This window comes from Podarcis vaucheri, assembly GCF_965113315.1.
Source record: "Podarcis vaucheri genome assembly, chromosome: 12".
NCBI classification, from domain to species: domain Eukaryota; kingdom Metazoa; phylum Chordata; class Lepidosauria; order Squamata; family Lacertidae; genus Podarcis; species Podarcis vaucheri.
In genome coordinates this window covers 61,460,926-61,488,635 of record NC_138750.1, presented here as the reverse complement: position 1 = coordinate 61,488,635, position 27,710 = coordinate 61,460,926, and the positions used below count along the sequence as shown (strand labels likewise).

At 44.3% G+C, this 27,710-nt stretch overlaps 2 protein-coding genes across 4 annotated transcripts in view; both read right to left on the bottom strand.

Annotated features, from left to right (window-relative positions):
• LOC309515042 (sorcin) overlaps positions 1 to 27,710 on the bottom strand; it is a 140,999-nt gene that overhangs the window by 37,250 nt on the left and 76,039 nt on the right. The window lies entirely within an intron of this gene.
• Positions 11,326 to 25,954, bottom strand: TWSG1 (twisted gastrulation BMP signaling modulator 1). Of its 2 annotated transcripts, none has more exons than XM_082192603.1 (5): positions 25,834 to 25,954; positions 22,464 to 22,624; positions 17,219 to 17,318; positions 13,784 to 14,050; positions 11,326 to 12,223 (listed from the first exon to the last, which is right to left on the bottom strand). In XM_082192603.1, the coding sequence occupies exons 1-5, from the start codon at positions 25,937 to 25,939 to the stop codon at positions 12,042 to 12,044; spliced, it is 816 nt and encodes a 271-aa protein (XP_082048729.1). In that variant the 5' UTR covers positions 25,940 to 25,954; the 3' UTR covers positions 11,326 to 12,041. The 2 variants fall into 2 exon arrangements, with proteins under 2 accessions (XP_082048729.1, XP_082048728.1); XM_082192602.1 differs by lacking the exon at positions 25,834 to 25,954 and adding an exon at positions 24,656 to 24,779.

The window sequence follows — 27,710 nt, the reverse complement described above, 5'->3', positions numbered from 1 at the left end:
GGGGACGAGATGGTTGGACAGTGTTCTCGAAGCTACCAGCATGAGTTTGGCCAAACTGCGGGAGGCAGTGGAAGACAGGAGTGCCTGGCGTGCTCTGGTCCAGGGGGTCACGAAGAGTCGGACACGACTAAACAACAACAACAGCAACAACAACAACAACAACTATACATTGCGTTCTGCTCTGAGGAATATTAAGTAGAATTCCATGGCAGTTCCATGTTCATAGAATCATAGAATCATAGAATCATAGAATCATAGAATCATAGAGTTGGAAGAGACCACAAGGGCCATCGAGTCCAACCCCCTGCCAAGCAGGAAACACCATCAGAGCACTCCTGACATATGGTTGTCAAGCCTCTGCTTAAAGACCTCCAAAGTAGGAGACTCCACCACACTCCTTGGCAGCAAATTCCACTGTCAAACAGCTCTTACTGTCAGGAAGTTCTTCCGAATGTTTAGGTGGAATCTTCTTTCTTGTAGTTTGGATCCATTGCTCCGTGTCCGCTTCTCTGGAGCAGCAGAAAACAACCTTTCTCCCTCCTCTATGTGACATCCTTTTATATATTTGAACATGGCTATCATATCACCCCTTAACCTCCTCTTCTCCAGGCTAAACATGCCCAGCTCCCTTAGCCGTTCCTCATAAGGCATCGTTTCCAGGCCTTTGACCATTTTGGTTGCCCTCCTCTGGACACGTTCCAGTTTGTCAGTGTCCTTCTTGAATTGTGGTGCCCAGAACTGGACACAGTACTCCAGGTGTGGTCTGACCAGAGCAGAATACAGTGGCACTATTACTTCCCTTGATCTAGATGCTATACTCCTATTGATGAGGCCCAGAATTGCATTGGCTTTTTTAGCTGCCGCGTCACACTGTTGGCTCATGTCAAGTTTGTGGTCAACCAAGACTCCTAGATCCTTTTCACATGTACTGCTCTCAAGCCAGGTGTCACCCATCTTGTATTTGTGCCTCTCATTTTTTTTGCCCAAGTGCAATACTTTACATTTCTCCCTGTTAAAATTCATCTTGTTTGTTTTGGCCCAGTTCTCTAATCTGTCAAGGTCGTTTTGAAGTGTGATCCTGTCCTCTGGGGTGTTAGCCACCCCTCCCAGTTTGGTGTCATCTGCAAATTTGATCCTGGTGCCATTCCTGCTCATTCTGTTATCTGGAAGAAGGCAAACTATCCACGCCACCTCCCTAGTTGAGAGCACTTTTACGAAAACAGTGAACTTTAATTTTAGGCATGTGGACCGTCTGTTTGTCCACTAGATGGCAATAGGGGGTTGTTTTCTGTAAGCCTCCCTCTAGCAGCGGTTCTCAACCTGTGGGTCCCCAGATGTTGTTGGACTACAACTCCCATCATCCCTGAGCTCTGGCCTTGCTAGCTAGGGGTGATGGGAGTTGTAGTCTAACAACATCTGGGGACCACAGGTTGAGAAAGGCTGCTCTATAGCTAGGTATGAGGAATATACTGTACTAAGAAACAAGGCCGGATTTACGTAGAAGCTCAACAAGCTATAGCTTAGGGCCCCACTCTCTTGGGAGCCCCCCAAAAAATAAAGGGAAAAAAAACCCTGGATGTACATTTCCAAAATGTAAGATAAAAAACAAATAAAATAAAACTTACATACAGCAACAGTGTTTTGTTATGTGCAAATGGCTTTAGATACCTATGAGGTCCATAAATTAGCATATAGCATATATTCAACACAAAAAACAGTGACAATTTGATGTTGACAAAAGACAGCTGGACATATAAAGGGCCCCATTACCTTCAGTAGCTTAGGGCCTCATCAAACCTAAATCCAGCCTTGCTAAGAAATATATTTGTGGTTTTTTTCTTGTGAATAAACAGTATAGCAATTCAATGAATAAGTGAAACAGCATTTAGTGTGCACTGAATTCTGGTGCTGGAGGAGACTCTTGAGAGTCCCATGGACTGCAAGAAGATCAAACCTCTCCATTCTGAAGGAAATCAGCCCTGAGGGCTCACTGGAAGGACAGATCCTGAAGCTGAGGCTCCAAGACTTTGGCCACCTCATGAGAAGAGAAGACTCCCTGGAAAAGACCCTGATGTTGGGAAAGATGGAGGGCACAAGGAGAAGGGGACGACAGAGGACGAGATGGCGGGACAGTGTTCTCGAAGCTACCAGCATGAGTTTGACCAAACTGCGGGAGGCAGTGGAAGACAGGAGGGCCTGGTGTGCTCTGGTCCAGGGGGTCACAAAGACTAAACGACTAAACAACAATCTATGGTTATTTCCCCCTTATCTATGGCTCTATCACCTTTCTGTTTCCAGCGAAACCGGACTTTGAGAAGTGTTGCATATAGCACCTGGGGGGTGGTAGATACATTTAAAGGCTGTTCTCATTTGTTAAATCTGCATAAATTTGCGATTAAGAAAGATAGGGCCGAAGAAGAAAAACACAGGGTGGTAGTGAGATAAGATTTATTCAGAGCAGACCCGCTGAAATCAATGAGCGTGGCTAAGTTGGGGGCCATCAAACTCAATGGGTCTACTCCAGAGTAGCGCTTAGCTGAATACCACCCAGGCATCCTTTCGACTTGGATCCAAATATGCTATTGTGCAATTGGAAAGTATATTGACTACTGCAAAGTGTTGTCTCCCCAAAATTTCCACTAACCACTCTCCCCTGCTGAAGGCTTCACACAGAATCATAGATTTGTAGAATTTGAAAGGACCTGTAAGCTTACATACCTCCAAGGAAGAAGGGTCCACAACCTTTCTTTCTTACTTTCTTTTTTTCCTTTCTTTTTATTTTATTAATTTCAATGCGAAATTACAGCAAAAATTACAAACATTGAATCCAAAATAATACTATACAAAAAATAAAGAAAAACAGAACACAAAAAACCAAAAGAAAAGAAAAAGCACACATCTACAAATAAAACCATATCTTCATTCTAATCTAGTCATTACATACATATACACATATTGACTTCCTTCCTTTGTTCCACCAAGTCGGGGCCAGTACTGAAAAGGCCCTGGCCCTAGTTGAGACCAATGTAACCACCTTGCGACTTGGGACCTCCAAAATGTATATGATGTACGATGAAGTACATGATGAGTCCATTGTGCACTGGCAGAAGGAGTTTATGTTGTTGTTGTTTTTAAGCCAGCACCACGGCAGGAAAAGAAATAATCAGGACAGCTCTCAATTCCCACACAAATTGCTCTCTCCGCAATTACTGCTAATGAGAGTCTTCCCCAGGCCCTCCGGATAAGATGCTGGGCCCAGAGCGTCTACCAAACCGCAGGTGATGTAAGAGGTGGCAGGAGATTCTCTGCACCAGCACATAGCTAATAAAATGTTGGTGGCTTAGGTCAGGGAAAGAGTGGGAAGGAAGGAGCCATAGCTGTCAAGCGTCCCTTATTTGCGGGACAATCCCTTATCCCAGCGCCATGTCCCACTGCTGTCCCTTATTGATGATGTCCCTTAAATAAGCTACTGAAGGTAATGGGGCCCTTTCTATGTCCAGCTGCCCTTTGTCAACAACAAATTTATTACTTATACCCTGCCCATCTGGCCGGGCCTCCCCAGCCACTCTGGATGGCTTCCAACAGGATATTAAAAACACACTAAGACATCAAACATTAAAAGCTTTCCTAAACAGGGCTGCCTTCAGAAGTCTTCTAAAAGTCAGATAGTTGTTTATCTCCTTGACATCTGATGGGAGGGCGTTCCACAGGGCGGGTGCCACCACTGAGAAAGCCCTCTACCTGGTTCCCTGTAACCTCACTTCTCATAGTGAGGGAACCGCCAGAAGGCCCTCAGTGGACCTCAGTGTCCAGGTAGAACGATGGGGGTGGAGAAGCTCCTTCAGGTATACTAGACCGAGGCAGTTTAGGGCTTTAAAGGTGTTTGAACACTTTGAATTGTGCTTGGAAATGTACTGGGAGCCAATGTAGGTCTTTCAGGACCGGTGTTATATCGTCTTGGTGGCCACTCCCAGTCACCAGTCTAGCTGCCGCATTCTGGATTAATTGGGGCTTATCAACCCGGGAAGGTAGCCCACCTAGGTTAAGGAGTAAGGTAAAGGTAAAGGGTCCCCTGACCATTAGGTCCAGTTGTGACCGACTCTGGGGTTGCGGCGCTCATCTCGCTTTATTGGCCGAGGGAGCCAGCGTACAGCTTCTGGGTCATGTGGCCAGCAGGACTAAGCCGCTTCTGGCGAACCAGAGCAGCGCACGGAAACACCGTATAGCTTCCCGCCGGAGTGGTACCTATTTATCTACTTGCACTTTAGTCATGCTGGCCACATGACCCGGAAGCTGTACGCCGGCTCCCTCGGCCAATAAAGCGAGATGAGCGCCGCAACCCCAGAGTCGTCCGTGACTGGACGTAATGGTCAGGGGTCCCTTTACCTTTTACCTACAGTGGGCCTGTATTTACAGCTGCCCCCCTGACATCTTAGGTGTGCATATGCCCCCATTAGGGATACCACGTGGTATCTTTTAATGTTATTTTGCTCTGAGATCATCTATTCAGATCCACTCGTCAACTGGAGGGGAAAAGCAAACAAAGAAAGCAGCTTCTTTTGCTGACAGTTTGGCAATAAGGCACTTCCCGCTTCTGATCTTCGCGAACAGGCAAAAGCATGTTAAGCTTCCACAGGGTTTCTTGTGAAATCCAATATGCTGAGATCAGCCCGTCCTTCGCAACCTGGATCTGGTTACAGTACTTCAGACAATCCCTCCCTCCCGATTTCTCATTATTAGTCAGCTCAGACAACAGCCAGCCAGCCTCCTCTTGCGACACCTGGGCCACCGGCCAGCGTTATGAATATGAAGGAGACAGGTGGGAAGAAAAGGTTGGAGAGTTTTGTGGTTAAGAGATTTATGCTCATAGAGATGGGAGACACAGAGGCATACCAACAAACGAACGTGTTTGCATTAGGGGATGTCCTGAAGTAGAGGACCTTATGCATTATATCTTGCGCTGCCCCTTATATAAACAAGAGAACAATTTTTAGCACCTATAATGACAAGGTCCCCTGGCCAGACCCCCTCTGACATTATTTTATATCTCCTCGCAGACATAGATAAGTATGTGACCTGGCGTGTAGCACTCTTTGCAACTGCCGCTAGGAAAATTATATAGCCAAGACAGCCACCAAAAGTAAAGGAGATGGATTTATTTGACTCTATCTACATCAAGCTATATTCTGTCTTTATCACCAAACTCCGGATACAATTGCACGTTGTATTAATTAACATTTTTTTAAAAATATATTAGTGACCATGTGGTGATTTTAGCCTATACAGTGGTACCTCGGGTTACAGATGCTTCAGGTTACAGACTCCGCTAACTCAGAAAAGTACCTCGGATTAAGAACTTAGCTTCAGGATGAGAACAGAAATCGTGCTCCAGCGGCACAGTGGCAGCGGGAGGCCCCATTAGCTAAAGTGGTGCTTCAGGTTAAGAACAGTTTCAGGTTAAGAACGGACCTCCAGAATGAATAAAGTTATTAACCCAAGGTACCACTGTAAATTCTATTGTTTAATGTCTTAACCTGTATATTAAGGTACTTTTATAGCTCTGTTTAGAGTAGGTAATGTCTTGATAATATACCATATTTTTTGCACCATAACACTCACTTTTTTCCTCCTAAAAAGTAGGGGGAAATGTCTGTGCGTGTTATGGAGGGAATGCCTACGGGTGGCATGCCTACGGATTTTCCTCCTCTAAAAACTACGTGCGTGTTATGGCCAGGTGCGTGTTATAGAGCGAAAAATACGGTAACTGTTTTAAGTTTTTTTGTATTAATCCAGCAGATTTCCTTTTAATTGTGAATGATTCTGTGTGCATTGCGGCAGCCTTTGGCTATGTGCAATAAAATTGACTGACTGACTGACTGACAGCCCAAGAGCCCTCTGCCCTCCTGCAGTTAAACTGGGATTCAGGATACCGTCTCTGCCCTTTGGAGACAGAGCAAAGCCATCCTGGCTAGCAGCCATCAGTTGCCATCTCCATGAATTTTTCTAACTCTCTTCTAAAGCCATCCAAGTGGTTTTCCATCGCTGCCTCCTGGGCGCAGTGAATTCCATAGCTTCTCTGTCCTGTGTGTTCATTTTATCTGCCCTGAGTGCTGCAGTTTCATTAAAATTATAAGTCACCTGGTGTCAGGTGATTGATAGGTGGACAGCCCTGCCCTGTCAAATCTGGAGAGATGAAGATCTGGCCTATTGTCCAGAAAGAAATGCCTCAATATTGCTTGCAGCCCTAGACATCATCATCATCATAATTTATTACTTATACCCCGCCCATCAGGCGGGGTCTCCCCAGGCACTCTGGGCGGCTTCCAACAGGATATTAAAAACACAGTAAGACATCAAACATTAAAAATGTCCCAGAACAGGGCTACCTTCAGATGTCTTCTAAAAGTCAGACAGTTGTTTATTTCCTTGACATCTGATGGGAGGGCGTTCCACAGGGCGGGTGCCACCACTGAGAAGGCCCTCTGCCTGGTTCCCTGTAACCTCGCTTCTCGCAGTGAGGGAACCGCCAGAAGGCCCTCGGAGCTGGACCTCAGTGTCCGGGCAAAACGATGGGGGTGGAGACGCTCCTTCAGGTATACTGGACCGAGGCCATTTAGGGCTTTTAAGATCAGCACCAACACTTGGAATTGTGCTTGGAAACGTACTAGGCTCTCACTTGTGGGGTGACTCAGGGTTCCGTCCTCTCCTCCATGCTTTTTTATATCTATATGAAGCCACTGGGAGAGATCATCTGGGGGTTTGGGCTGGGTGTTCATCAATATGCGGATGATACCCAGCTCTGCCTCTTTTTTAAATCAGAACCAGTGAATGCGGTGAAGGTCCTGTGTGAGTGTCTGGAGGCGGTTGGAGGATGGATGGCAGCTAACAGATTGAGGTTGAATCCTGACAAGACAGAAGTACTGTTTTGGGGGGACAGGGGGTGAGCGGGTGTGGAGGACTCCCTGGTCCTGAATGGGGTGACTGTGCCCCTGAAGGACCAGGTGCACAGCCTGGGAGTCATTCTGGACTCACAGCTGTCCATGGAGGTGCAGGTGAATTCTGTGTCCAGGGCGGCTGTCTACCAGCTCCATCTGGTATGCAGGATGAGACTCTCCCTGCCCAAAGACTGTCTTGCAGGTGACCCTTTGAAGGTGACCCGGAAACTGCAATTAATCCAGACTGGTGACTGGAAGTGGCTGCCGAGACCATATAACACTGGTCCTGAGAGATCTTCATTGGCTCCCAGTACGTTTCTGAGCACAATTCAAAGTGTTGGTGCTGACCTTTAAAGCCCTAAACAGCCTCAAAGGCCCAGTAGACCTGAAGGAGCATCTCCACCTCCGTCGTTCTGCCCGGACACTGAGGTTCAGCGCCGAGGGCCTTCTGGTGGTTCACTCACTGCAAGAAGTGATGTTACAGGGAACCGGGCAGAGGGCCTTCTCGGTAGTGGCGCCAACCCTGTGGAACGCCCTTCCAGCAGATGTGAAGGAAATAAGCAGCTATCTTATCTTTAAAAGACATCTGAAGGCAGCCCTATTTAGGAAAGTTTTTAATATTTAATGCTGTATTGTTTTTAACACTTGATTGGGAACTGTCCAGAGTGGCTGGGGAAACTCAGCCAGATGGGTGGGGTATAAATAATAAATTATTATTATTATTATTATTAGCCAATGTAGGTCTTTCAGGATCGGTGTTATGTGGTCTCGGCGGCCGCTCCCAGTCACCAGGGACTCCGATGTTGAGGGCAAGGTAGGGTTGTTCTGTTCCTTTGAAGGCCATTTACGATAACCTTTATTGTCATTGTCCCATACAGAGCAACAAAATTGAAAAAATCTACATCAGACATTCAAAAACCCACAAGCCTACTATCACAGCCTGGTTAGCCCCCTAAAAACTCTGATACCCCATAATTAAATACAATATACTCCCACATAGACCACTTTACGCTGCATTTAAAACCAAATCGCATTTGGGTAGAAACTGTTTCTCAGGCGGCTAGTCCTAGTCTTTATAACCCTGGACCTTCTTCCAGAAGGCAGAAGCTGAAAGACATCATTTCTGGGGTGCGCACTATCCTATGCTATCTCTGCAGCTTTCTTATGGCACCTGACAGCATAGATTTGATCCAAGGTGGGAAGAGTGCACCCAATTATTCTCTCTGCAGTCTTTACAACCCTGGACAGCATTGTTTTTTCCCTGACTGTGCAGCTCCCAAACCACACACACAGACCGTAAGTTAATACACTCTCAACAGTACAATGGTAAAATGTCTACGTTTTTATATGCAGATTCAGACACGGGGAAGTGGCTCTCTTAAGAGTATATAGCAGCACGTCGTTTCCCACCACAAATTTAATCCAAGCGAGTTATTAATGGGAATTATCCATCAGCAACACACCCAGTTTTCTTGGAACAGCCTAAAAACGCCATGCAATCAAAGGCAGGCGTGCTGCTTTTATAATCTCCCTTCTTGAGCTTGCCAAAGGTGATGAGTATGGAGCCCTGGAGCCTAACTTCCCAATGCAATGAAATAATTAAAAAATTGTCCAGTAGCACCTTAGAGACCAACTGAGTTTGTTCTGGGTATAAGCTTTCGTGTGCATGCATACTTCTTCAGATTCCCAATGAAGTGCAAGTTAACATCATGTTAGATTAAGGTTACTAGATTTTTTTTCAATGAATCCGGGGACATCATAAATAAATATGTAAGTAATAAATAAATACTACACATTTGATACGCTGATGCTGCAAGTAATGGCGGTGGCAGAGGGGCAGCCTCTGCCTTGACCTCAACCGCCACGTTTTCCCTTCCTCCAAAGTTCGAAACACAAATCAGATCTGGCAGCAACCTAACTAACCTGGATCAGGAAGGCGTGTTGAATTTCTCAACTTTCAAGTTCCAAAAATGAAATTTAGTTTTGTTTGGTAAATAAGATGCGTGTAAAATTGCATAGAAATAATTAAAATAATTGTCAAGTACTTGCTGTCATATTTATTATTTTTAATAATAATAATAATAATAATAATAATAATAATAATAATAATATTTAGCATTACCCAGCATTTTCAGAAGGTAATTAAATTAAAATTATTTGACTTTCCGAAAGCAGTTTATGTGCTTCGTTATCAAACGTACATTTTACAAGCTGAATGTTGTCCAATCACAAAGCTAATAGCAAATTTGAATTCCTTACATTCCCCCCCCCCAAAAAAAGTAAGACCCTCATGGAAGAAATTTGCAAAATTCAAGTTTTCCCACCAGGTCGGTTGTGAAACTGGGTCATCTAATTCTTTCCCTGTGGCCAAACCACTAATTAGTCTGAACTTGCAGTTACTTATGAGAACACAATTAAAGAAAACCACACAGCTAAACAGTGTTGTTTATTAAAATACCAAGTGAAACAGGTAAATATAAGAAAATGCATTTAATACTGATATAAATCATTTCACTGTATGTACACAGAGCTCACAGCAGGGTGTTTCCTAGGCAGTATTATAAATGACAATATTACAGATCAACTGGACCGTCCATAATAGGAAATATTTCAAGGTTTGAAAATGTCTATCACCAAAACATAAAACTACCCTCAAATCTAGTATTTCCTCTTCAAAGTCTTTATACAATTAGGATAATCCTGTGAATCCACTGCAACAGATTCATACGCAGAAAATCCTGACTTCATTAAGGTAACAGTGTTTTACAGGTAGAATGTTCTTAAGTCAAACATGTTCCGTACCTTCAAAGCTATTGAATTAGCTTTCATTATCCAATTTGCATAAGTTTCCTCATCAACGAATTGGACAGTACCAAGTTTTACAATGCATTTATGTTTTCCACCTTTCAAAGTGTGGCTTCACATTAAATACAGCAGCGACTAAAAGAGGGAAGGCTTAACTGAGAGTTCCATTTTCCCCAAGGAAAGAAGGCTATTAGATGTAGGGTTATTATTCTATTAATGTCTATAGTCACTACCATCAGCCAGAAAAGAGAATTCTAAGCTTTAGTAGGTCAACTGAGCACATGGTATGCATAGTTTGGCCAAAGATATCTATCCAATAGAAGAAAAATGAATAGGTTAAATCCAACTCGTTATTGATCTGCAAGATCATTTATTGCAGAATAGGAAACATTCCAAGACAGAAGAAAGAGATTCTTCTTTCAAGGAAGGGGTGGCGTAATTTTTGTTGATTTATAAATTGCCTTTCACATAAGTGTCAGGATATACAGACATGCAACAGAAAGAATTGTGATTGGTTTAAAAACGATAAGGGCAAGACTTCCGGAGGCGGCGCAAAACGGCAATGGCGGTCCTCTTCGAGCTGTGAAGAGGGGCTCCGCAGAAAAGGGTCGTTCGCTACGGCAAAGCGGTGACCCATCAAGAAAAACGATAAGGGCAAGACCGAGGCTGTGCTCACACCATACATGGAAAGCACACACGTCCACCACAAAAAAATATTTCTGGGAGCTATAGTTTGTTAAGGGTGCTGGGAATGGTAGTTCTGTAGGGAGGAAACTACAGTTCCCATGATTCTTTGGGGGGGAGTGTTTTAGATGCATTGTGTGTATACATCCCTAAAAAAACTACAGTTCCCAGAATTCTTTGGGTAACAGTGGCTGGAGACAGTCAGGTGGTGTGACCAGAGGAGGAATGACCACTTGGAGGAGAGCAGAGAAGAAACGGCCTGGTGCGTCTGCAGCAGCTGGACGCCTCCATCTTCCCCAGCTGCAACAAAACATGTCTCTCCTGTATCGGCCTCTACAGCCACAGCAGGCGCTGTAACTCTCCAATGGTCTGACTTCACCCCCAAAGGCGCACTCCTCCATTGTCTCCTGAGACAGAACCCAACCAATTCTAGTCAATGGGTCAGTCCCAAATTCTTAAGGCAACAAGTAGCAGGGTGGGTTGGATTGGTACGAAAGCAATTTAAAAATCAAGAAATCTTCTGCTGTCTCGACGGATGCCAACTCTGCATATTGCTGATTGTTGGCTCAAAATTAAGAGAACCAACCATTTTCTTGGCAAAACGCTTCTGGATAATGGAAGCATTCTCCCCCTGTGCAACCTATCTGTGTTTCCTAGGATCATGTACAAAATGCCTGCGTGTGAAAGAGCATTGCAGGGGGTTAGACTAGATGACTCATGGGGCCTCTCTTCCAACTCTACAATTCTGTGAGTCTAAGAATCTACGGTTTCAGTGTAAGGATTGCCAATGGTGACTCGGCAAACTCGTTAACTCTAAACAGTATATTATTAAAAGCTACAGTAGAAAAGAGGGCGAAACACAAAGTGTCAAGTATATAAATTTTATAAAAATAGAATTAGCTGGCTTTTAAAAATATACTTTATTGAGCCTCAGTAACATTTGTACATAATAAAGAAAAATAGCAAAAGATCCTGACGCAACTGCATTTCATCCAAATCTCTTCCTTGCTGCTTACATATCAGTTATTTCTGAGTTCACTACGATTTATATTTTAATTTTCAATTGATAGATGTTCTCTTTTTTTGAACTAGAGCAAGAAACAAAGAAGAGGACACATATTTTGATCTAAAAAATATCGATTCTTTCCTTCTTTTAAGCAAATGGTGATGGATGGAGACTGTCGTGTAATTGCCATCCTACTTTCAAAAATACCTATCATTATAGAAATCTGTGTCGCGCTGCATCAAGCTACACGCCAGTCCAAATCTGAAAGTTTGGGGAAATTCCAGAGTTTATAGATTTCTGGATCTAGTTGCAATTTCTGTGATGTTTCATGCTCCCCTCCTCAACGAGACGATCCTGTACATAAGTTGGCATATCCAAATCAGAGAAAACTCTAATAAGCCTGGTTAATATTTTAAGAAAACACACATTTGCTAGTTAACACTGTATTGTTACCTTATTTAAAGGGAGTGGGGTTGGAATTACGGGTTTTAAGATTTTGTACATCTCTGTGTTTCAATTATTCCAGTCTCAAGCAATCCTCCCAAGCTCAATCTTTAGCAATAAAAAAATAACTTTGGTGTCTATGAAAAAAGAAGATTCAGCTTCTGGCTTCAGAACATACAATTTGTGCATCTTACAGTTTTACTGCCATAGTCTATACACTCTGGTCCAATACATTCGCAGCAGGCGTTGTGAAACCATCGGTATTTTGATGCTCCCATAGATTCGCAGGAGCTCTTGCACTGATGCACCGACATGCAGTCGTCGAAGTAAACCACCGTGCACGTGGCTTCTAAACGAAGGGAGCGAGAAAGGCACTTTAGTTTGCTGAACAAAGCTCAAGCTGCCAGTCTTTCAGACAATGGAACCAATAACTTAATTTCCAGCTTAATTCAGGGTGAATGGAACAGCTTTCCCCTTGATCCAAACACACCTGTCAGTTTTGAAACAACGTTTAAAATAAAGTCCCGTGTTTTCGCTCTATAAGACGCACCAGACCATAAGATGCACCTAGTTTTTGGAAGAGGAAAACAAGAAAAAAAAATATTCTGAATCCCATAAGCCAGGACAGCAAGCAGGGTCTGTCCTGGCTTATGGGATAGCGGTGCGCAGCCTCTCCCAGGCAAGGGGAGCCTTCATCTCCTGCCCGAGAGAGGCTGCACATGGCCAGGGCTCCCCCAAGAGCCAAACTCCCTTTAAAGAGCGTGCAGAGCGTGTGTGTGGCTCTTGGGGGCTTGTCCCCGAGGAGGGAGAAGGGCAGCCCTCCTCGGGGAAAAGCCCCCAAGAGCCGCACACACGCTCCATGCAGCTCTTTGAAGGGAGCGCTGAGCAGAGCCTCCCGCCTGCATTCGCTCCAGAAGACGTACACACATTTCCCCTTACTTTTTAGGAGGGGAAAAGTGTGTCTTATAAAGCGAAAATACGGTATGTCCCGTGTGGAATTATTGCAGTAGCAAAATCGGTATAATCTTTGTCTCCTGCTCTGCACACTCTTATCCAGGCACCCCCAAACTCGGCCCTCCAGATGTTTTTGGACTACAATTCCCACCATCCCTGACCACTGGTCCTGTTAGCTAAGGATGATGGGAGTGGTAGTCCCAAAACATATGGAAGGCCGAGTTTGGGGATGCCTGCTCTTATCAATTTATCTCCCCCCCCCCTTCTCTGGAGACCTTGGGCTGCGATACAGCAGAGAAAGTAAACACAAGACCAAATATTAAAAATCAGTTCGAAAGACCCATTGGTTGCAGACACAACATATCGTATTTTTCGCTCTATAAGGTGCACCAGACCATAAGACGCCCCTAGTTTTTGGAAGATGAAAACAAGAAGAGAAGAAAAAAAATCTGAGTCCCAGAAGCCAGGGCGGTTCAGGAATCAGCGTGTTTTTACATGAGTAGAATGTGTGCTTTTATTTCACATGCATCTCTGGGTTACTTGTGGGGCATAGGAATTCGTTCATCCCCCCCCCCAATATAGTCCGGCCCCCCACAAGGTCTGAGGGACAGTGGATCGGCCCCCTGCTGAAAAAGTTTGCTGACCCCTGATTTTAAAGCTTTTCTCCAAAAAATCCTGGGAGCAACAGTTTACCCTCTCACGGAACTATAGTTCCCCGCACCCTGACTAAACTACAGTTCCCAGGACTCTCTGAGGGAAGCCATGGGATTCAAATGTAGGCAGTGATTCACCATATTCTGTGGACCAGGCATAGCCCCACACTTTGGAACTGTGACAACGCTTGCCTGTACTTTAAAACAGCAGCTAACAAATCATTCTTCCTTCCTCTCTTTTCCAAACGAACCAACTCAACCCCAATTCTAGGAGCTCAGTCTTTGCGCAGTGACCTGCTTACCTTTGTCGCTGGAGAACGGCGTGTGGACGTTGTTGCTTGAAACGGAGACGTTCTGGTGCTGGGGGTGGTTCACCGACTCTAAAATGGAGACCAGGTTCTCGTGGTGGGACAGCTCTTCCGCGACGGGGAACGAGACAATATTCCAGTGCAGCTGGGTGTCCCCTTCTGTAAGCGCTCGGAAAAGAGAGGGGATCGGCCCATGCAGTTCCTCGACGGTGCTCTTGGACGTGGGAGGTGTGTCGCTATAATTGCGAGGGTTGCACATACCTGGAGGTGAGCAAAATAAAAAGAAAAGGCACCTATAAGAAGCAGCATTTTTTTGGAAAGGCGAAATGTTCAACTTCAAATCATGAGTGGGGAGCGCTGGTAAGACTTGAAGCTTATTTCTTTATTTCATACCATACACCGCTTTACAGTGTAGAAAGGCCCTCAAGACAGTTTACATAAATAGTTCCGTCTTGCCACTTTCACCTTCCAGGTACAGTGGTACCTCGGGTTAAGTACTTAATTTGTTCCGGAGGTCTGTTCTTAACCTGAAACTGCTCTTAACCTGAAGCACCACTTTAGTTAATGGGGCCTCCAGCTGCCGCCGCACCGCCAGAGCACGATTTCTGTTCTCATCCTGAAGCAAAGTTCTTAACCCGAGGCAAAATTTCTGGGTTAGCGGAGTCTGTAACCTGAAGTGTCTGTAACTTGAAGCGTATGTAACCCGAGGTATCACTGTACTTATTTTGGGTGATGCTTGAGTCCGTAGCATGGCTAATCCCTTTAAAGGAGCAAGCACATAGCTCGGAGCTATTCCAGGATAAAGCTTTTCCATTAGACAAGGTGCCTTTTACCAGCTTCCATCCAACAGCACATCTGGATCAGAATAACTTCAACACTGTAGTAGTACATGCACTAGTAACCTTAAGGCTGGATTACTGCAATGTGCTTTAAGTAGCAAAAAATACCAAGACATCACCTTCCATTTAAGCCTGGTGGAAAAGGGTAGGCAGCTTTTATTGGGGTGGGGGAGGACACACTATGAACCTCAAGTTTCTTATTCTGTCTCACAGACACCAAAGCCTTTTTTGTCTCCTTGTGACACAGGATGAAATTACAAATCACCTTTTCTTGGGAAAGTATCAAATTTGTGCAAAGCTTCTTTGATCACAATTCAAGAATGCAATTTTGTTTACCAAGGAGTTTAATCTCTTGCCAGAATTACAGAAGCAACTTCACTAGCCAAAGGTGTGACATAAGCACATAGTCAATGACACATGAGACACTGCTTCCATTTCACGGCATAGCTAAATATACTCCATGCCACATGAATGAACGCTCTATTGAAAGTATCACTTTGCTAATTTAATGCACTTTGAAAAACACATCTGTACGAACTCACCAGCATCTTACTTTAGGGTAATAATAGCATACGGATTACTTTCCCAAACACAACGTGTGTGTGTGTGCGCTCTCATACACACAGTTTAAAAGTACAGTGGACACTTGTGTTGCGAACGTGATCCGTGCGGGATGCACGTTCGCAACCCGCAGCAGTGCATCTGTGCATGCACAGATTGCAATTTAGCGCTTCTATGCAACTGCCGAAACCCGGAAGTAAGCCGTTCCAGTACTTCCAGGTTTCGGCGGTCCGTAACCCAAAAAAACACAACCTGAAGCATCTGTAACACGAGGCATGACTGTAACAGGATGTAGAAACTAAATTCTGAAGAATTGCTTTGTTGTATTTGACTGCTAAACTACAAAAATAGCATCAGAGTCCATTTATTCTGCAGGCCCCCCCACTATTTTACAGCAGTCGTTTTCAACCAGTGCGCCATTGCCCCCTGGGGTGCGCTGAATGATGGCCAGCCCAAGGTGGAGGAGATGCAAGGAATCATTAACTTCTGCACATGACACCCCCCTCCCCACTTCACATGCATCCCAGGAGACAGCATGAAACACAGATTTATTTAGCCAAAATAACCATCGGCTGTGTAAATTCGGATTTGGGTCAGCGGTCAGGAGAACAGACTGTCAGATACAAATATGGTAAAAATCAACATCATCTCCGTTTGGCCTACAGCAGCCTGAAATACTGCATAAAGAAGCCACAAGGCTCTGAAACATCGGCCATAAGGAAAGTTAATCAGTGGGGCAGGGAAGGCTCTAGTAGGGGGCTCAATTCATGAATTACCAAAACAGTGTGGTTCAGCGAAATTCATCTCCCCTGTATGCTTGTGAAGTGGAACACAGGATGGATGAACAACCAAGTTCTTTGACACACCACTGCTTCCCCCTCCCTTGTACGGAACAAGTCACCCTTGATGTGGGGAAGAGCGACGTCATGCACCTCAGTCCTGTGGTTCCTGTTTGGGGAAACTACTGGAATAGTGCATGATTCAGCTCACAGGGCAGCAGCAACTATATCGCTCTTCCAACATACGGATTGGACCATAGACACAGAAGTGCAAAGCTGTTTCTCCTTCCCTAATACAGTGGATGCTCGGGTTGAGAACGTGCGGGTTGCAATTTGGTGCTTCTGCGCATGTGCGACTTAGCACTTTTGCACATGCGCAATCGGCAAAACCCGGAACTAACCCATTCCAGTACTTCTGGGTTTCGGCGCATCCGTAACCCGAAAAAACGCAACCTGAAGCATCTGCAACCCAAGGTATGACTGTAAATCTAGCTCATGGGTATACCCTAGGGATGCGGTTGGCGCTGTGGGTTAAACCACAGAGCCTAGGACTTGCCGATCAGAAGGTTGGCGGTTTGAATCCCCGTGACGGGGTGAGCTCCTGTTGCTTGGTCCCTGCTCCTGCCAACCTATCAGTTCGAAAGCACAGTGCAAGTAGATAAATAGGTACCACTCCGGTGGGAAGGTAAACGGCATTTCCGTGCGCTGCTCTGGTTCGCCAGAAGCGGCTTATTCATGCTGGCTACATGACCTGGAAGCTGTACGCTGGCTCCCTCGGCCAGTAAAGTGAGATGAGCGCCACAACCCCAGAGTCGGTCACGACTGGACCTAATGGTCAGGGGTCCCTTTACCTCTATACCCTACTTTTTCCGGTGAGTGCCATGGCTAGCCCTGACATGGCGCCAGACATGATGAACCAGACACCTCAAACGGCGAGGACCCTGAGTAGCAGGCAGGGTTCCCTGAATCCAATGCTGGGGATCCGCTTGAGGGGGCCCCTCCAGGCAGAGGCTTGATGGAGAATGCCCAGATCTACCAGAGGAGGCGTTGGAGCCACTCCTCAGTCCTCTAGAGGGTCCCGTAGACCACCAATTGGGAACCCACTGCCCTAAAGCCCTGGATTCTGTGTATGCTCTGCTCCATTGTATCGACATGGCTCTTAAAAGCCACAGATCCAAAGCAGTGGGCATGAGTATATATATCTGAAGCAGCCAAGGCCGTATTAGGTGATAAAGAACGAATGAACTTACCAACGCAGTCACAGCACTCGTCCCACAGTGTGCCCAGACACAACATGCACTCCTTGCAACAGGAACAGTTCCCTTCAACAGGCCGGCATTGACACAGCTCCTGGAAACACAACACACCAGTTAGATATTTCTGTGTATAAAATACCACGGGAGACAAATGCCTTCCCCCACAACTACCACACTTAGGAACATACATAGGAAGTTTTGTTAGGAACGTACATAGGAAACAAATATTCTGCTTTATTGTCTCCCCCCCCTTTGTTGCACTATAGACTCTCCAAACAGCAATAATGTGGTAACATTGGCTGGGGGGGCGGGGGGGGGAATCATAGAACAGAATAAATCCACCACCAAGGCATTATTGTGTCAAAAATATGTTGCAAAATACACCTGCAATAAAGCACCAGCCTGGAGAGGAGGAGGAGGAAGAGAAGAAGAAGAAGAGTTTGGATTTGATATCCTGCCTTTCACTCCCCTTCAGGAGTTTCAAAGCGGCTAATATTCTCCTTTCCCTTCCTCCCCCACAACAAACACTCTGTGAGGTGAGTGGGGCTGAGAGACTTCAAAGAAGTGTGACTAGACCAAGGTCACCCAGCAGCTGCAGGTGGAGGAGTGGAGACGGACGCAAACCTGGTTCACCAGATTACGAGTCTACCGCTCTTAACCACTACACCACACTGGCTCTCCTTATCCATATACAATTGCAAAAACAGCCACACAAACCATTATTTAAGAGGGGCTGTATTTAATTGCACATTTGCTATGTACTGTGCAGATAACAGAAATCATCTTTTTAACTCCACTGCCATTTGGAAGCACAGTAACTTCTGCTATGCAAAATTACCATGTATTATTTAATGAAATTCTCACCAGTGGAAGTATATATATATTGTTTAAAATAAAGTAGGGTGTACGCAAGCTATATTGCAAAGCTCTAGTTTCCCCCCCTGCTAGCTCACTGTGATACACATAAACTAGGCTTCCTCAACCTTGGCCCTCCAGATGTTTTGAGACTACAGTTCCCATCATCCCTGACCACTGGTCCTGCTAGCTAGGGATCATGGGAGTTGTAGGCCAAAAACATCTGGAGGGCCGAGGTTGAGGAAGCCTGACATAAACTATCTATGGGTTAACGTGCAGACTGCCAAGAACTTTATTAAAGCCAAAGTTCTCAGGGAAGAAGAAATGACTAACAGGATATTTAAAAGACTCATCCAGGGCCGCAACACAAATGAAACATGTCTCAAGACAAGAAACTGTTGATCTCATTCACATCTGTTACAGAGCTGATAAAATAAATATTTATGCAGATCATCCTCCCCACATTCTGGAAAAGGCAGTATAATGAACGCAGCCTCTTCTACTTCAGCGAGTGAAAGAATTCAGAGCAATGGATCTTGCTTAATCATCTTCCTGCATCTTGAGTTCAGAGACCTGCTTTCATTATACATGGAATCTTCAACCTACAAAAAGTTGGTCATATCTGTTCCTCTTTAAATCAGATATGAATGTTCCATGAGTTTCAAAGGGACCCAGGCATGACTCATCAAACATAGCTAGCAATACTGAAGGATGCTTCCCCCCCCCCCCCGCCACAAGCAGCAATGTTGAAGTGTGTCAAGTTTCAAAATTAAAAGTACAGTGGTACCTCAGGTTAAGTACTTAATTCGTTCCGGAGGTCCGTACTTAGCCTGAAACTGTTCTTAACCTGAAGCACCACTTTAGCTAATGGGACCTCCTGCTGCCGCTGCGCCACCAGAGCACGATTTCTGTTCTCATCCTGAAGCAAAGTTCTTAACCTGAAGCACTATTTCTGGGTCAGCAGAGTCTGTAACCTGAAGCGTATGTAACCCGCGGTACCACTGTACTATGGCAGTGTTTCCCAACCAGTGTTCCGCGGCACACTAGTGTGCCGCGAGACGTTGCCTGGTGTGCCGTGGGAGGGAGGCGGGCGAGTCGGGCGGCGAGAGGCGGGGCGGCGGCGGCGAGGAGAGGCCGCCCAGCGCGGGGCTCTCGCCGTCTGCCTGGCTGGCTGCCTGCGTGGCGCTGACGTCACGGGGCTGTAACGTGCCCCACATAGGCACACGCGGGGCGGCGAGCGAGCTCCCTCCCACATCCCATCGGCACTCGCTTCGGCCGGCCTACTGGGCTGTCGCAGGCGGAAGGCCTGCGCATGCGCAAGGTTTTCGCGCCTTCGGGATTCCCTTCACGCCTTCCTCCTCCCGGGTCCTTGAGAGCGCGGGAAGCGGCAGCGCGAGACCGGCGTTGAGCCTGGTAGGTATTGCGCTTGCCAAGGCAGTCATTTGGGAAATGAAAACTTGCAAAGCAAGCAACCAGTTCAATCTGAAGTACGTGTATGCTTAATATCCTGTATCTGAAACCTGTTCTGCCCCCTCCCCCACACTTGGTGCCATTTTCATCTACACATGCAGCAGAGTAAGTTGACCCAGAATAGTACCAATTCAGATGGCAGATGGGAGAATGACAGTGCTGAATGCTTTCCCATGTAGAACAGTCCCTGCAAATAAAAACCTAGCCTATTTGGAAGAGGGATGCTAGCCTAACCATTACCTTCTATGCTGTTACTATTATTATTATTTATATTTTTACATAAGTAAAAAGTGACCTTTCCCCATCTGGCATAGTGGTGTGCCTCGAGATTCTTTTCATGGAACAAGTGTGCCTTTGCCCAAAAAAGGTTGGGAAACACTGTACTATGGTACCCCATTGCCTCTCAAGACAGATGGTTGCCAACAACAATTACCATGGCTATTTTACACATTGTGTTTTACATAATAGGAGTGGCATTTCCCACCGGCAGAAATATACAAAGAATCAGAGACATGGATTCAGCATAACTAAAATTGGCTTAACTAAGGTTTTTGCACTCTAAGCGCTGAATATGACCTCGCCTTCACTTTACACAATGTCTCGGTATCTTCTGAATTAGCTGATTATCATATCAAAAACTTCAGCACTTGCCTCATCTCTTTTTTTAAAAAAATATAATTATATAAAGACAACCTAGCATATAAGCATTTCCTGCATTGCAAAGAGTTGGGACTAGATTACCCCTGGGTTCAATTCTATGTAATCAGAGTTTTTGCATGGTATGTTTAATATTGCTCAAGTTAAATACACATTTTTAAAAATAGGGTGGTGGGTGTAGCCAACCCTTTAATTAGCAAGTCCTTCTTGTGAGTCACTCTTCTCTAAGCTTGCGCATACAAACAAGATTCAGAGCAGACTGCCCTCAAGGTAACTCACACGGTAACTTGAAGGATTATTCTGAGATTACCCTTTGCGAAAGAAACAGAATTCCATCGTGTTTTAAGGAAACACTCCTGTTTAACTACGCTGGGTCATCATTGATTTCTAGGAACTGTGATTCCCACACATCAGCAGTTGCTGAACTTTATTTTTATAAGCAAATGTTTAGCCTGTCCTTCATAACAATAAAAACGACACTGCGATGAAACCAATTCAGTTCAGTGATTAAAACCGGGGGGGGGGGGGATCAGCCTGTGCTCAGGGGGCCACGACCTCAGTTCTCCCACTTGCAGCAGAGAATAAATTCCTATTAATTTCCCAAAGGCTGGGGAAGTTGAATTTTTACTTGGCACCCAAATGACAAAAGCAAGGGAGAAGGCACCCCATAGCCACTGCCACGGAAAAGGCCCCGTCCTGTTTTCACCACATAATTCACTACTCCTGGCTGGGTGATGATGAAAAGGGCCTTCCCTCCAGATCTAAGAGCAGTAAGGTTGTTGCAGGGCGAGGCACTAATTCAGGTATTTGGGCCCCAAGTCATTTAGGAATTTGCAGGTCAACACCAACACTTTGCATTCTGTCCAGAGGGAGCCACTGCCAACATTTCAGAAGGGGTGTTACTTGATTCTGGTTGCACAGGTTAACATTTCGGCCACTGTGGTCTCAATTTAATTGTATATTCCAAACAGTCCTCAAGGGCAGCTCCACAAAGAGTGCATTACGGTAGTCCAGTCAGGAAGTTGGCAGAGCACCAGTCACTGTGGCTAGCCCATCCTATAATTTCCCACTGGGCTGTATTCAACTTAGCAGACCCACTGAAAATAATGAACCTAAATTAGTGATCTCCATTAACTCTGATGGGTCTACTCCAGGCACGTCCAACAGGTAGATCGTGACCTACCGGTAGATCACTGAACGTCTGCGGTAGATCACTGGCTCCCCCAAAGAAGCTCGACAGGTTTGTCTCCCGTAAGAAAAGCTCAACGTATTTGCCCTGAACCCCTAAAAAACTGGGCTTTCTTCCTCCCAAAAAATACCTCAACAAATTTGACCTGAACCCCCCAAAACAGAGGGTAGATCACTGCCAGTTTTTAACTCTGTGAGTAGATCATAGTTTCTTGGGAGTTGGCCACCCCTGATCTACTCTGACTAGGATTAGCACTGAATAGCACCCAGCATATTCAATTAGTGCATTACTATTCTGAAATTGCAACTTCTGACAACCTGGCTGTTATGGTAAACAGTAATTTCATTACTGCAGTTTCAATTCATCATTATTTCATTATTCTCACCACAGCACATTCAGTCTCCTACAGATATTTAACATTTATCTCAGAAAGCTAAATCTGCCAAAGCCTACATTGTATATTGTTCAAGGGCGATAGCTAATGCTTGTCCTACAACGGACACGGTTAACTTAGATTCAGGTAGGAAACCGTGTTGGTCTGACGCAGTCAAAAAAGAGTTCAGTAGCACCTCAGAAGCCAACTAAGCTTGTTCTAGGTACAAGCTTTATACCCAGAACAAATTTAGTTGGTCTCTAAGGTGCTACTGGACTATGGTTAACTTAGGTTCATCGATTTCAATATGTCTACTCTGAGTAGGTTGGGGATTGGCTATACCCTATTATGAGAAAAGAAGGTAAGGTTTTGCATTCATTCCCCAAATAAGCTCATACTACGGGGAAGAGAAAATAGATTAAAGGCACAAAATGCATGTTAAGAGTGGCAATTCATCTAGTTAATCAGTATGACTCCACAACATTATCCACTGTAAGGCTCATTTTTTATCTGTTCTAAGACAAATGAACATTTGGAAGAAAGGTAGAGACAAAACTCCCGTTCATGCCGACACAAATTTCATTTTTATTTTGCTTCTTATTTCAGGATTACTTATTCATCACATACATTCATGCTGTTAACAGCCAACCTGTACTTTCCTACCCATTTTCGACAAAAACTGTATTATCTCCTACCTGTATTAAACACTTGCTGACATCGCTTGCACAGAGAGCCTTGTTGCAGCACATTGAGGATGGGATCCAGAAGAACAGCAGACTAGTAAGTGCCGCCGCTGCGCAGTACCAGAACCTCATCTTTCTTGAAAGTGGGAGATTTCTGGAACTTTCAGACAGCACTGAAATATAAAAAAGGCAGCAATTGAAGCACCTACATTTACAGAAGCAGAAATTAGGTCTCTTTCATCCTTACCACATGCTCCGAAAACAGTTTTTTGTTTTCTCTGTGGGTTTTCCACACTCAGTCCAGCATGTGTCAAAAGCCGTTCTTGAATAATCCTAGACCACTTTTCTATAGACTTCAAACTTTTTGAAAAAGAAAGCTTCACACTTTGAATTCTAATCAAGGTTTAGTGAGAAAGGACAGGACCTGAAATAAATGAATTGTGGCTAAAAAGCAGGAGGGGAAAGTTCTAGCTGGGAAGCTGATGCAAAGATTACTGCCTCCAATTTAAAAATAATGAGAACGTGTTTCAACACAACCCCAAACTGTTTCTCAACACTGGGTGTCTAGTTGTATACATTTACAAAACAAGGCTTTTGAATAAAGAACAAGATGAGTGCCACATGTTTATGAACGGCAAGCAGCATTGTAATTGGTACAAAAAGTTACAGGAGTTCAGCAGGAAATCAGAGGATAGGCACTGACTGAAAATGAGGTGACCACTGCAAAATGTTTGCATGCGCGAACAGTATTGAAAGTGGGATATTGTAAGTGTCCACTCAAAGATTTGTTAACAGAAGCAGAAGGCCAACTAAAATTGAAAACATTTGAAGACATAGTTATTAAGAGATTGGTTACAGTACCATCAATTAAACAATGTCTTTAAAGTAGATAAGAAAAAAGGTTTTGATACACAGAGGTTGAGGTCTGAATCTGTTGGAAAATAATGTGAATGTACAAATTACTTTTAGAATGGTATCCAAAAGATGAAGAAGTTAAGGCAGTGATGATTCACTGGGCAAGAGATTTTGGATATAATATCCAATTTTCATCATGGGAAAAGTTATGGAAAGAGGATCTAAAATTTACTGTGTGCTGTTTGTTGAAGGAAAGCTATATGAAAATGATGTACCGTTGGTATCTAACACTGAGTAAAATTGTGAAAATGTACAGAACTAGTTCAAATCTGTGTTGGAAATGTAAAGGGAAAGAGGGTACCTTCTACCATATGTGGTGGTCTTGCGGAGTGGTAAAAGCTTCCTGGGAAACGATATATAGTGAGTTAAAGAAAATGTTTAAGAAACCTTTTGTTAAAAAACCAGAAGCTTTTCTGTTAGGTATAATAGGTAAAGAGATCCAAAGAGAAGACAAAAGACTTTTCATGTTTGCAACGAGGCAACAAGAATGCTTCTAGCCCAGAGATGGAAGGAGGAAGAAGTATCCACCAGAAAAGAACGGCAGACCAAGATGACGGAGTACACAGAGATGGCGAGACTGATGGGAAAGATCAGAAACCAGGAAGATCAAGTATTTTCAAAAGACTGGAATAAAATTTTAATATACTTAAGAGACCACTGTAAACAGTCAAAATCATTGGCAGGGATACAATGACACTTGTAATGTGAAATGAACTTTAGTAATTATGGATATACAACAGATAGATGCCCAACAAGAAAAAAAGAATACAATTTCTTTGAATATAGAACCCATGGAGGAGGTCCGAAGGTTTGAAAGAAACTTTTATTTTAATGTTTAGAAATGGTTAAAGTGAAAATGTATAAAATTTTGAAAAACCAATAACATAATTTTTAAGGGGGGAAAAGAAAGTGAGATATTGTATGACTGCCCCAATAGCATCATGAGCACGAATCATCATGCATGTGCAATAAAAAAAGGAAATCTGGAGGGGTCCTTACATCATTTCCAGAAACTGGCTCCCTAGCTAGGGAGCTTCTTCCACATGCCTGAAGCTGGCAAAGGCTGATTAATCAAAACCAGGATGGGTTTGGAGCAAGCTAAGGAAATGTGGAATGTCCTTTATGTCACCCTCTTGGTTATAAGCACCTAAGAGCAGCTTTCTGGCCCTCAGCAATGGCTACGGGATGGTTACTGGAGGAATATCACTCGCACAGACTGCTAACAGTGTACTTCCACCCCCCACCACACATTTTTTGTTGCCAGCTTTCTAGATTTTAGAAAGGCGCACCTGAAAATGGCCTGATAATCTTAGCTAACAGCAACCTGGCAAGACTGTGCTGAATTTTGAGAAACCTGTTTATAGCATTGGCTTCAGGCACGCTGCTGCAGATGGCCATGGACCTTTCTCTCCTGAAAGGCACTCTGGCCCTAAAAACTTCGAGGCATAAAAACCAGGAAAAAATTGCTATTTGGGGAGGGGCGGGGATGCCGAAAATTAATCCGTAACACCTGCTTGGACCTATGTTTCTTAGTTCCATAAAACAGAGAAGTATGTTACTCCAAAGTAGGTGCTTTTTTTACCCACCCAGACACATTTCAGAGGGCATCTGGAAGCTGCTCAGAAATTACCTTCACACTCATTCACCCATAATAAAAGGATCCTCTTTGCCACTCACATGCTAGGAACGCTGAGCCAGCTAAAGTTGTTAAAAGGAGCTTACAATGTTCTTAAAAGTTCCATTTTTCTGCAGGGCGAAGGCAATAGAATAGTGCAATGCAACTGTATCAGCCTACTTCATTCAAAAGATAACTTATTCCACTTACCTATTTTTTTTCTTGAAAACCCAATAAAAATAATTTTTAAAAAGCCAAGCCAAATTTCAACACCCCCCCTCCCCTTTTAAGCCCCTTGAGATGACGACTGGCAAAAGGAAACTTTTTGAGGATCCTAAAACCTTTTCCTTAAAAACAAAACACTGGACATCCAAGGGAGGGAAGAAGAACTAAGAAAAAAAAGCAAATGTGTTGGGCCAAGAGACACAAACCCGAGCCAAAAAAAGACGAAAACAGCTCCTCACCTCTGGCGTGGTTTGCTGGAGTGGGTTTGGGAGGAGGAAATAAAAATAAAAATAAAACCAGCACCGGTGTGTGCGGGGGGGGGGGGGGAGAGAGAGAGAGAGAGAGAGAAAGAAGTTTGTTGAAGGAGCCAAGGAGGCTAAGCAAAACAGCTGGTACCCTCACAGCAGGGACATACGAGGAGGGAGAAGGAGAAAAGGAAAAAGAGACCCATACACAGAAAAGAAACTGTGTTGGGACAATGTTGTTTTGCAAAACGCAACCAATATAAACATTGCATTTTACAAAATCATGTTATCTTGATTTGCACCCTTTCCCCTTCTTTTTATATATATAGAGCTGCGCGCTCACATCAAGAAAAACGGCGTCAAGGTTGCATTTCGCAAATACCTATCGTGCTTTCATCATCATCACCATCATTTTTAATTTGAATACCGTCTTTCTGTCTTACAATACTCAAGCTGGTTGACAAGCTGAAGAAACAAAAAATGTACATCTTACAACAATCTAATGTAATGCAAAATAACCGCAGCTCGCTGCATTTGGCAAAATAATTTCAGCTAGTTGCCTTTTGCAAAGTAACTTTAGCTCGCTGCATTTTGCAAAGTGTAACATCGGCGTCTTAAGACAGCCGTTTGGCGAAAGGCAACGAGGGAATGCTGTAAGGATAAAGCAACAAGTCGCTTTGTGTTTTATATATATATATATATATATACATATACACACACACACACACACACACACATATATATATATATATATATATATATATTATATTAATATACACATACATATATATATTGAAAAGAAAGAAATGATAAAACAACAAGTTGCTTTCTGTTATATATACATATACATACACACACACACACACATATATATATATATATATACACACACACATGTATATATATTATATATATTAATATACAAATACATATATATATATATATTGAAAAGAAATGATAAAGCAACAAGTTGCTTTGTGTTACATATACATACACACACACACACACACACACATACATATATATATTGAAAAGAAAGTCACTTTGCAAAAATGCAACAGTGCGCATATATATGCGCGCTGTTGCATTTTTGCAAAGTGACTTTCTCTTCGCAACATAACTTCGGCTTGTGTTGCATCCCGCCTTCTCCCGACGCCCTTATTATTCTTATTATTTTTCCCTGTGAGTGGGGGGAGAGAGAGGGGGACCCCCAGTTTCCCTAACACCCCCTTTCCCCCCTTCCAACCTCAAGAGCCCCCCTATTCCCCAGAGCTTCTTAAAACAACGCCGCCCCCCTTCCCCCCCCCCAAAAAAAATCCCATGAACTTTCCCCATGAACTCTATGATTTGGTTTCGGCCTCCCCCCATGGCCGCCCCCTTCCCGCCCTCCCTCCCTTACCCCGCAGTCGTCCTCTTGGCCTCCTCGGGGTCGCGCAGGGCCAGGCGGCTGGCAGCGTGAGGCGCCTGAAAGGGCCCCTTGCCTGCCTGCCTCGCTGCCTGCCTGGCACTCCAGACCCGGCTGCGAGAGGGAGGAGGAGGAGAAGGAGGAGGAGGCGGGGAGAAGGAATGGCCACCGCCTCCGCCTCCTCTTCTTCCTCCTCCTCCTCCCCGCCATTCCCAGGCACACGCCCCGCCGCCAGGCGCCTGAGGAGAATTCTCCTCAGGATCGGGGCCCGAGGGAGAGGCCGCGCCCTTTCTCACGGGCGGCGGGGCGAAGGAGACGCCCGGGGCCGGGGAGGCGAGCGCCTGAGGGAGCGGAAGGGCCGGAGCAGTTCCCGCCCCATTATTATTATTATTATTATTATTATTATTATTATTATTATTATTATTATTATTATTATATTTGGTTATTAAGATTCGTCTCTACCGCCTGAGGGAGCGGAAGGGCCGGAGCACTTCCCGCCCCATTATTATTATTATTATTATTATTATTATTATTATTATTATTATTATATTTGGTTATTAAGATTCGTCTCTACCGCCTGAGGGAGCGGAAGGGCCGGAGCAGTTCCCGCCCATTTATTATTATTATTATTATTATTATTATTATTATTATTATTATTATTATATTTGGTTATTAAGATTCGTCTCTACCGCCTGAGGGAGCGGAAGGGCCGGAGCAGTTCCCGCCCATTTATTATTATTATTATTATTATTATTTATTATTATATTTGGTTTTTAAGATTCGTCTCTACCGCCTGAGGGAGCAGAAGGGCTGGAGCAGTTCCCGCCCATTTATTATTATTATTATTATTATTA